The sequence below is a fragment of the Aythya marila genome, assembly GCF_965140915.1.
Source record: "Aythya marila genome assembly, chromosome: 2".
NCBI classification, from domain to species: domain Eukaryota; kingdom Metazoa; phylum Chordata; class Aves; order Anseriformes; family Anatidae; genus Aythya; species Aythya marila.
Window position 1 is genome coordinate 28,917,633 of NC_139043.1, and position 12,085 is coordinate 28,929,717.

The following is a 12,085-nucleotide window of genomic DNA, read 5'->3' on the forward strand; positions in this document are numbered from 1 at the left end:
TTGTTTGTTTGTTTTTTTTAGCTGGAAAAGCCTGTCTCCTATAACACAATTATGCCATTTCACATTCATTACATTTCTGTCTCTGTAATTAATGTCTGGAAGAACAAATTAAAGCTGCTTTAAATATATTGTACGCCCTTAAGTAGGGAACTTTGACAAGGCTGATTCAGGAAAACTTTGTTTTAAAGATTTGCCATAAACCTCTGAGCTATTTTAAACTTTAATTTAAATTAAAAGCTATGTTAATAGCTTTTTAAAAGCTATTTTAATCCATCTCAAAGAGATCTTCACAGTCTGTCACAGTCGTATAAGATCTAAGATATCACTGTATTTTGGGACTTGGATAACTACGCCTATCAAATGGAGCCTGTGTGGGACATACATAACTAAAATTATTGACAAATTATAAACTATTTTGCTTTATTTTCTTTCAGTTGATCCAAACAACATTTTAATTAGGTGTAGTTCAACTGATGCTACAAAATAGCAAATGGAACCATACCATCACAATGAATGACAGTTTGGGCTCAAAGGGTTATAGTAAAGGGATTACATTTGGCTGGTGACCAGTCACTAGTGGGGTTCCCCAGGGCTCCATTTTAGGGACAGTTCTCTTCAATGAATGATCTGGATGTAGGGTTTGAACACATACTAAGTAAGTTGGTGGATGTAACTACATTAGGAAGATCTGATGACTATCTCCGTTGTAGAGAGATCTTGACAGTGTAGAGCGCTGGGTAATCATCAAGTGTATGAAATTTAACAAGAACAAGTTCTTGTTTAACAAGTGTTGGTTGATGGGATAATTCTTGATTATGCCTACAAATCCATGATGAGAGACTGGAGAAAAACCCTGCAGAAAGGGGTCTGGGGCTGCTGGTTGATAGCAAGTTGAATATGAGCCAGCAGTGTGCCCTGGCAGCCAAAAGGGGCAACCGTATCCTGGGATGCATCAGACATAGCATTGCTAGCAGGTCAAGGGAAGAGATTGTCCTGGTCTGCTCTGTGTTCCTGCGGCCTCACCTCAGTTAATACGTGTGGTTTTGGGCTCCACAACATAAGGACATAGAACTATTAGAGAGCATCCAAAGGAAGGCTATGAAGATGGCAAAAGGTCTAGAGGAGAAGACATATGAAGAGTAGCTGAGGTCCCTGTTCATTCAGCCTGGAGGAGACCAAGGGGAGTCCTCATGGCAGCCTACAGCTTCCTCACAAGGGGCAGGTGCTGATAATCTCTTTGAACTGGTGACCAGGGGTAGGGCCCAAGGCAATGTCATGAAGCTGCAACAGGAGAGGTTCAGGGTGAATGTTATGGAAAGGTTCTTCACTGAGAGAGTGGCTGGGCACTGGAATAGGAAGCAACAGGCCTGCCAAATTTCAAGAAGCATTTATACAACACTCTCAAACATATGGTTTGATTTCTGGGTAGTCCTGTGTGGATCTAGGAGTTGAAGTCAATGATCCTTGTCAATGATCCCTTCTAACTTAGGATATTCTATCATTCTATGATAGTCAAAACAGCAAAGGAGACACAAGAGAAGAGAGAGGCTAAGGAGGAATGGAAGAAAGGGAAAAAAAAAAAAAAAAAAGACAAGGGAAAGGAAGAGAAAAATAAATGGCTTAAAAATAGTCAAAAGAACAGTAAAGAGATACATTACATAGGAAGAGAAAAAGAAAGGGGGGAAAAGAAATAAACATCCTGCAAAAAGCAATACCTTGGTGATACACAAACAGAATGCAATGCCCTCAAGAGCCTAATAAGGTATCTCCTGACCAGAGTGAAACCATTAAAAATATTCCCACGATGAAAAAAAACAGAAGGCCAAGGGAAATAATAAAAAGACTGTAGCATCTAATTTGATTTCTGTAGGTGATTAACGTGCAGAATGAAAATGACAAGACCCCTGTTGTATCTGACATTAAAAAAATTTTGGCATATTAATTTCTTGGCATTTTTTCTTCCTCTCAGGCACCTCGCTATTTCAACTTCACTCAAAAGTCTATTTAGCATTTAGACAATTGCTACATTTAGACAAGTGCCACTGGACTCCATTGGAAGCTAGCCAGAAGCAGACTTCAAATTGCTTGGAGATATTTCCCTAGCCAAGAAAGATATCTGGATTTTAAAAGTTACTTGTTGCAAATGACAGATCCCATTCCATTCTAATGTCACTATTGAGAAACTGCTTCAGAAAAGCATTTCATCACCTCAGACACCTTTCTGTGCATCTGATGTCAACGGACCTTAAAATTTCAGGATGATTAAGGATTATAATCTCCAGAAATTCATAGCAATCACCCTGAGAATCAAAGAAAGCAGATGTTCAGGAATTTTGAAAAAAATACGTTTTTTTTGTTGTTCTGTTTTTATTATATTTCAGGTCCTTTCATATTTGTAAAGTTTGCCTATGCTGTAAACATTATTTTAGCAAGTGAGAAGAGAGCATACTGAGATATAGGACAATTACACTGAAAACACAGAAACATAAAAACCAAAGATTACATGCACATGAGACTGGTGATGCGGTACATAGCTTCTGATTTGAAAAGGACATGAATGGGCCTTTTTTCAATTTTCAGTCTTGTTTCCACTGATTTAATCATCCTTGAAAGAGTGCCCCTTGTGCTAGACATTGTAAATGCTTATTAAAGAAACAGTTCACTAAAGCCCAGGGATGGGCCGGATGTCAGCATGGTGGAATATCACACCATTATATCACATGTACAGAGTATGTAATACAACTACAGCAAGTGGCATGCTAGTGTGTTGAGGTTTAAAGAACAAGTAAGAAATTACTGAAGCAGAAATATGATAGATACAGAGAAAAGGAAAGAGAATGACAGCAGCGAAGTGGATGTGAAGAAAAACGGGAAAGGAAAGTAATAAAATTAGAGAGGGACAGTGAAATAGCAAACCAACACTGTAAGACTAAAGATAAGTTCACTGGACATCAGCGTGTCATGTTTTGCCTGCTGGTTTTCCTCCTCCTGACAGAAAACACTGCACACTGCCTGCAGCTCTTCTTTCTCTTCACAACATACAAGCGTTGTTGAAGAGATGAGATCTTGGGATACTCTGGTACACAGCCTTGTGTCAACATGGTCCCAAAGGGTATGGGAAAGAAACGTCCATCTCCTAAGGTCTATTCTTTTTCCCACTGCAGTTATTTCTCAATTATTTCAGCTCTTTATCAGCTGGACTTCACCAGGCTGTGAAATGAGCAGTTGTCTTTTGTGAATGAGATTGTGGCTAATCTATCATTAAATATTTATTACTGAACCATGAGTTAACAAATGCCTTAAACTACTACATGTATGAATTGAAATCATTATTAAAAGGAAAGGTTTACTGTCCATTGCTAATTGGCTATAAAATCTGGACTCCTAGAACAAAGTAATTAATAGATGTGATGGATAATGTATAATGGAGGACTTTAATGGAATTCGTGCTTAGTCTAATGACCAAGCAGGTTAAATAGGTGGATGTAAGATTCCAGTTTTTCCCCCACAAACTGCACCTTCAATGTATAAGAACAGACCCACTACTTGGGTTGAAGGGTGCAGACATAAAGAGCATTTTAATGTTTACATGAACTCTTTTGTCCTTAGGACTGACAAGAGTTCTACTGCTTTTATGAATAAAATGTCATGTTATGTTTCCAAGAAAAAAAAGCAGTCAGAGTAATAGCTATGTTCTTAAACATATTTTTTTTCAAGGAAATACAAAGTCCTAGGATCTCATCTTCCAGGATAAAATAAAATAAAACAACAATTCTTTGTATTTCACCTGTAACAGAATATATATGTCTTTCTTGAGAATATTAATACTTCTGCCTAGCCATGGAAAAATAGATGGGACTCCAAATGTGCGTGTATGTTTTTTTTTTTCTTTGTCCTTCCCCTCCCTCTCCCCAGCATTGTCCATCAATTGCTCAAAATCTGAGAGCAATTGTTAATACTTAACCCTATTCTTCATCAGCAGTTCTGTCTCTGCTGAACCAAACACAGGTCTTTGGGTTGATGGGTTACTGCCTCATGACTGATGTGCCATTGACAGAGCAGACGTGATGGCACCATAGTGCAGAGGCCTATGCTACTGCAGGGCAGCAGGCACAACAGTGTATTCCAAGAGAATACAGAATAGGATGGACAAATATGGCATCTATTATATATAAATAAAAAATAAAAAATCTTAGAAGAGATACAGGCTATGAAATAGCAAAGTATCCTAATACCACTTTGAGAACATAAGCCCATTATCATACCTTATTAGAAAGTCCTATGGGAAATACATCTATTTTAGAATAAACACTCAACAGAAAATCTCAGCTAAATTTTAACACTGTCATCATTTGTTGGTAAATTTGCATAACTTTAGGTTAGAATACCGAAAGTGTAAAAGAAGATTTTTAAGAAGTCCTAACACAAATAGATACAGCAAGTTCTAATTGTTATCTTAGACAATGCAGACACTTACAACCTATGAGAGTTTATTTTATCACGCACACAAGCAATTAAATACATAATTCCTTGATTCACATTGATACTCCCAGCAGCTGTTGTAAAAGTATTCACTGATACGCAGATACTCCTCTCTAATCCCCTGCCTTGTAGCCATGGAGGGCTTTGTAGAGTCAGCACAAATCAATGCATCTCATTTAATTAATGCTAAAGGGGGAAATAATCTCACACTAATAAGGCAGCAGACAAACTATCCTGGACTGGTTGACTGTGCCTAAGGTCTTAGCAGTAAACTGACATGAATTAAGAAGGGTAACACGACCTATATAAAAACACTGCATCTGTCTGTCATGCTACTGTGTTGCTTTTGCTATACACATACACAACCACATCCAAGCTTATGTGGGTCATGATTTACAATTGGTACGATGGAGGAAAACTAAGTATTGTAAACAGTATAGTTCATAAGCATGACAGTGGTGTGCGTTTGATTTTGGTGTCGTGAAAATTCCAAGATACACTTTAAAGGGACCATGAAGAGACTCTGTTTTGATTTTTTTTTTTTTCACAAAGACGTCAGAACAGATTGTTGGCAGATACCTGTCATTACCCACAGAGCTCTAGTATAGTAGTGATGACAAGGATAAAGCTATGAAACCTGCTGTTTTTCTGATGGGAAAAATCAACAGCCTTAGACGTGAGTATCAAGTGAACTGTGTGTTTTAGTATTTCTCCAGTAAAATTACCTAGGTAGTAATAAAACAAAGAAGAAACCAAAGAAAGGGCAGTTCATACATACTCCATCAAGAAAAACAGGTAAACAACAGGTCAGTTAACATTTTGATCTGACACTGCCACATTTGCCGAAAAGACTCAGCTGTTAGCACCTGCCCACAGATTGCAGAACTGATATGGCTGAAAAATAACAAAGGAAGAATACTTTAAATGGCTGCTGAATGGTATTTACTTATTTACCAATAAATGTAGCTTAAGTTTGGAAAGAAAAAGAAATGAAAAATCAAAATATTAGGCATATATAATGCTGGAAACAAACAAACAAAAAACAAACAAACAAACAAAAAACAAACAAACAAACAAAAAAAAAACCACCAGATAAAAACAAAATAAGAAAAATCATCTTTTCATTCTGCAGCTGAAACTTAAGTCTATTTACAGCTGTTAGTTTAGGATTTGTTCTGAAGTACTTGTTAAGCTACTGAAATCTAAGGACCCTATTTGGAAGGACTCTGCCCCTGTCCCTCCAGTGTTCGCACCTAGCAGTAACAACAGATCTAACCACACTTTGCCTTTCTTTATTTTATAGTTACAGGCACTCCAGAGTTACTGAGAAACCCATTCACACTTATGATTTTGTAGCTACACTCAAAATTGTGAATATTATTGCATGAATCCTCTTACAAAATTAGGGGCCTTCCTTGTGTTGCGCCCTTCCTTTAGTTCCTCAGTTTCTTTGAAACTGTTAGTTACCTCTTCTCAAATATTTTGAATTTAGATGTGTCAAGCAGGAAAAAGAGCTCTGAAGTATTTACTCTTCTGTTCCTTTTCACCTTTTCTTCTCTGAGGAAGTCAACTGAACTGTGATTAGAAACACACATTTTTCAAAACAAACAGCTTATGAATTTTTTGGCATTGCACAGTAGGTCTGTCTTCTGATTCCTCTCACTCAAAACAGCATGACTGGTAACAAAAACCTATTCATGGCTTCATAAATTTACCCGGCAGTATTTACATAAAACTTTTGACAGTCTTACAATTTGAGTTTCTTGTGTCATTTCAGTATATCACATGACATATTCCATAATATATTAGTAACATCAGTGTGGGTATAGCTTGCCCTTCTTGTCAGATTTAGGGAATGCTGTCACAAATGAAGAAGTACAATTACCCCCATTTCCTACCTCATAATGTCATGAGATAACAGAAATTCAAGTAAAAGTTGGGCACTACACAAAAAACATTTCCCTTAAATAATGACCTTGATTTCTTTTCTAGTCCAAGCTAATTTGCAAAATCATATCCCATTTGTGATTACATACTGTACTACTTGGAAAAGAAATAAAAAAATCACAAGAACTAACAGTAAAACAGATATCTGAACAAAGCAGACAACATAGCAGACAAACCTTACTCTACCTTGGGCTAGGTATAAAATTAGTGAAAAATTCAATGCTACCATTTCCACAGGGAAATAAGCTACTATGTTAGAATTTACAAAAATAAACCAAGCAGGCTTGAGTTATGAGTCCTGTCAAGTTTAGCTTGAAAAACTAAAAGCAGATTGATGGGAAGTTACAAGGCACTTTTATTTGCTAGCAGGTGAGATAACCATTGTGATACCACAGAAGTCCCTTGTTGATTTGGCATAATATAGCTTTTACATTTGTTCTTAAAGACAAAAACATATAGCACACTGAAATCTAGAGATGATGCCAAACTGAAGAACTGTCATATACCAAAGGCATGAAAACAGCAAGAAAAACATCATAAATACTAGAAAGATATAAAGTAAGATTTAACTGGCAAAACAGCAGCTTATACATGTTCAGGAAAATAAAAACAAATCATAACATAATCCATGAATACAAAGCAGATATTCAGAAAAGGCAGCAAACATACACTGAAAATAGATTGAAACATCTATATCATCTGTTCTAGACCCTTTGTAACTGCAAAGGTATGCTAAACCTTGAAAAATGCTGGAGGCAAAAAATAAATTAGATAAGTCTTAGAAATAGTCTGTAATGTATACAACACCTATCAATAATAGATTTTTGTTCTAGAAAGGCTACTGGAAAGGAAACCATAATTTTAGCAATATATTCCTTAGCATGAGTTCAATTCCTTAGCATCAGGGTCAGATTAAATATCTCATTTCCTGTACACCTGAAATTCCTGTCAAACGATTTTAGAATGCTCAAAGAATGCAGGATTTGTTCAACAGCAATTCCAGGCTTCATCTGCCTATGCATTACACCATGGATAAGAGAAACACAGTCACTCCCTTAAATGGAACTGATGAGAAAACACACATAGATGCCTTGTGCTTCACTACCAAAAACATGTAATGAAACAGGGAAAAAAAATAAAAAAAAAAAAATCAAAGAACCAGATACCCTAAGATTTTTTTAAAAAGAAACAAGAATAATAAAAATTCATACAAAATCAAACACACACACACACACACACACAAAGGAACGAAAACCAAAGGCTTCAGGCTTTCCAATCTAGAGTAAATATAGCAATGACTCTAAAACCTTTCCAGTTTACAAAGAGTAAAAAAAGAGACTTCAAATCTCCAGTGAGAAAAAAAATGGGGAAAATGGGAACTGTGGAAAAAAAAAAAAAATCAAAGCTATTTTATCTTTGGGGAAGAGTCTCTCTGGGGTCTACTAGTGCTAATGGCATGTAAACGGTAGTCTTGGGTATAGCAGGTACAATAGGAATATTCTGTCAGTAGCTTTTCCACTGTTTCATTATTCATTGTGGTCACTGCGGTCAGTGTAGGGGACATTCACTGATAAAATCCATTAGAGTGGAAGAGTTATAACGGTAAACAAAAAATGGTTGAGAAAAGGCTTTATTTCCCTTTTTTCTTCCTTTTTCTCTCTGATTCTTGATACAGAAATATTTTTTTTTTATTATTTTTTAAAGCTTTGGTTTAAGCTATTTGCTATCATTATGGTTATTGAAAAACACATTCAGCTCAAATTATTCTATAATAGACATTGTAAAGACATAGAAATATAGTTAAATATGTTTATTAATCACTGCTGCAAAGAGGAATATTGCAATAAAGGCAGGATGTTGCATACTGTACAGAAAGAAATAAAGCACGTGTGGTGGGAAACCTGAGCTGTGTAACATAAAATTCTGTATACCACAGTGTGTTGGTATCTGGAATATCCAACTCTCACCACCAGTCATATATTGTGAGATATTTTACCTCTCTTTGGTTTTATGAGGTTACTGCAAAAAAAGGAAGCAGATAATCATGTGACTTCCCATTTTGTACCACTGTGGCAAGCACCTCAAGATGCACTGCCAGGGTTCAAAAGCAGAAAAGTCCAGGCCTTTTCTATGCAAACAAACAGTTCCCACTTCTTTTTGCAAGTTACCTGAAGCAGCACTTTACCTGTCATGTACAGTACTCATAATTTGCCCTTGGACAGACAACTGCTGCTTCCCTTGCATGTTTTCCCTCAGCTGTTGTCACAAAAAATGAGTCCCTCCCCATTATTCAAGTCAACAACAAGGTCTTGCATTGGGCCATCAGCCACTCTGGCTTCCCATGGACTTCAGTTATTTTACTATATTCTTTCTACTTTTCACTGACCAAGGTCACTCTGGACTCAATGCTGAAATAATATGTATTTCTCACATGGGGTCACATTTAGTTAAAGTTAAAAAGAATCAAAAAAAAAAAAAAAAAAAAAAAAAAAAAAAAAGGAAACAGTTTCAATGTTGTATTTTATAATGGTAGCTTCTGACCAATTCAGATTGTTCCACAGCTTTTTCCAGCTTTCACTACCAGCTTTCTGAAGACCTATCTAATTCCCTCAGGACAACAACCAAGCCCATGCACATTTGTGCTCACACAGCTGCTGGTCATTAGAGAGCATTTTTTTGGTTTGATATTTTTGTGGTACCACAAAGCTGGCAAACACTCCCACTCAGGCCTAGAAAGCTTAGCATGCTCTTTTAGACTATACAAAAGAACAAAACCAGGCCTAATTCTCTGTGGGCCTCAACACCGTAAGCAAACAGCTGAGAACATAACTACAGAACACTGTACTCAAAGCTTAAAGAGAGGTTTCCTGTTCCATGAGAGTTTAAGATCTAGGTATTTACCTAGATCATCTGAATATACATTCAGATGTATTTAAACAAATTTTGATTGCTTATCCTTCAGTATATATTAACTGCAGCTTAAAAAAAAAAAAAAAAAAAAAAAAAAAAAAAAGTAATAACGGGGTAAAATAAACATTGGAGAAAATTATTCACAAAATTATCTTCCAGTTTTGCTTCGAGATATTAAGTTGAATGCTTGCTTTTCCATCTAATCACAAAGATGCCACAGCTTGACTTCATGCATTCAGAGTTTCTAATTTACCCTAGCTCTAAACAGGAATTAATAGTGCTAATTAAAATCTCCTTAACTCATTCCATTCCTTTGATTAGCTATTTTAACTTCATTCAGGTAAATAAATGAAATTTCTGTTATCCTAATTTAACATATAAATTAGAATACATATACAGATTAAACTTATATTGACCTTTTAATGGCATTGAGACTAACATCCAATTTTTCATACCAATAGCTCAGATAAATTTTTGCACTGCAAGCAGGGAAACAAATGATCACAAAAACTCCACTGATATAAATTAGCACATTTCTGGGTCACTGAAAATCAGAAAATGCCAGTTTTGATCCTAATACTACAGATACGTCTTCAGGAATGCAAGTATTCCCTCCCAGAGCAATGTGAATATAAAGTCTTTAAGCAACCTACATTTACACATGACAGAATACACAGAGAAAGTACTGCATCCTGTTGAACTCAGGTCAACGCATATCTATTAAGGCACTAACAAGGAAAGGGTAGAGATAAGGCTATTTAAGGAGATTAAAGCTATCTAAAGAATCTGTGCTTATTTCATAGAAAAAAAAAATCTTTCTTTTCAAAACAGTCCTATGCTGCCTCTGTTTATTTTTTTGCTGTTCTGACTCTTCAAAGTGGTTTCATTCTCAAATTCACAGGTACAGTTTTCTGGAAAAATGACAGCATTAGCTTTTATTTATTAAAACACTTAGTTGGTATTTTACCATGATTTAACATTTAAATGTTACTCTGTAGTCATCAGTAAAAATAAAGTTTTGTGAGTCAGCAATAAAGTATCTTTGTAGAAGCTTACAGTATGTGTATTGTGTTTGAAGGTATCTTGGGATAAAACATAGCCTTAGCAATAAATATCAATCTGCTATTTCTACCTGTACAGATATTATATTAAATGAAATAAAACAGACAGATAAGTTGATGAAAGAAAAGAAACTTCTAAATACCGTGACTGTTGCATCGTGATGTTTCCACAAGTCGACTATTTTGATCATAGCATGCCATGGCCTGGTAACGATAGCCTTGTCCACATTCCTTAATGTCTCCTTGCATCTTCATTCCCAGCAATACTTCAACTTTACCCTCTGGTAAAATACAGTCTGACCAATTTCCCACAGGCTGAGCGCTGTATTTATCACATGGACAAAATTGATTCTCAATCAGAGGATACAATTGAGAATTTTTGCATTTGTCTCTTTTCTTACTTTTTCCTGGAAAGAAGAAATAATTATTTTAGAAAGTTTGTATCAGTTTAAATCTCAGTTTAAATCAGTTAAAAAAAAAAATTAGCCATCTGTAAATTAAAGATAAATCCTCCAAAAAAGAAAAACCTAAGGCCAAAGTTCGCAAATCTAAGTTCTTCAAAATTCAATATGTGTTCCTAAAACTACTTACATTCAGTTTTATTTATTTAGGTTAATGACTTGAATTTCTTAAGTAACAAATGCCTACAGTTTGCACAAAGGTAACTTACGATAAAGCCACATATTTATGTTTACTTTGGATAAAAGTACATGGGGTGTACAAGCACTTTGAAAGCAGTTTGAAAAAGTTTGCAAATAAAGAAATGCATGATTTCCCCCTATTCGATCAGCGGCATGAAGTCCAAAATAAATAAATATCTGGATAAAACTTTCTCAAGTTGAAGAAAATTGCAAGAGGAAATAACATGCATCTTCGTTACAATAGTACCTTCTTCCAAATGTCAAAACTGTTTAAATTCACCACCTGTTACCACACGTTTTGTTAATAATTACCATTCCTCTTCCCTATTAGAGAAGGCTCCTTCTGTGAATTTGTTTCTTGTCAAATATCATTTTTCTTCTCAAACTGCAGTGTGCCCACCCAACTCACCTCCCAACCCCCATTAAATTTATTTTTAATTTTCTCTATGGTTAACTTTGCTCTATTTTCCTTTCTGTATATGACAGCTCATGTGTATTAATTAAGAAGTCTCAGAAGCAGTTTTAAAAAATCCCTGCTACTCAGATGTTATAAATTATTATTTTACAGTATTTTCTTTGATTGTCAAAACTAAGCACTGGACACAACTTTGCAGCCCCTTTAGTTCTTATATTTACTACTGCCTTTATTTACAATGAAAAAGAGGGCATGTGAAGAAATTAGTTCCTTTTTCTTTTGATAATAAAACTTTATACTAAAAATATCCTCCTCATCATCATTTTCACTAAGGATAATTATGAATGCACTCCCAGTTACCTGTATGGTAGCTCACTGCAACAAAGAATGCACCATAGCACCTATCTGTGCTTTAGCAAATCTGAAGGGGTGACTTAACATACAGAAGGTAAGAATCTCACAGTATTGATAGTGTGGTAAGAGTCTATTATTTCTTGCCTTTTTTTTTTTTTAATTGTTAAGTTTTTTTTTTTCCCCATACCCCCACATGTGGCAGCAACCTTGGCATAAAGTTCATTGGCGTTGTAAGACAGTCAAGACAGTCACTATGAGCTATGGACTTACTGGAC

The 12,085-nt window shown here is 35.6% G+C and overlaps 1 protein-coding gene across 1 annotated transcript in view; it reads right to left on the reverse strand.

Moving 5' to 3' along the window:
• THSD7A (thrombospondin type 1 domain containing 7A) overlaps nt 1-12,085 on the reverse strand; it is a 287,238-nt gene that overhangs the window by 33,870 nt on the left and 241,283 nt on the right. Inside the window, exon 15 of the mRNA XM_082755177.1 lies at nt 10,544-10,807. Within this exon, the coding sequence (XP_082611303.1) occupies nt 10,544-10,807 (264 nt within the window). The remainder of the gene's footprint in view (nt 1-10,543; nt 10,808-12,085) is intronic.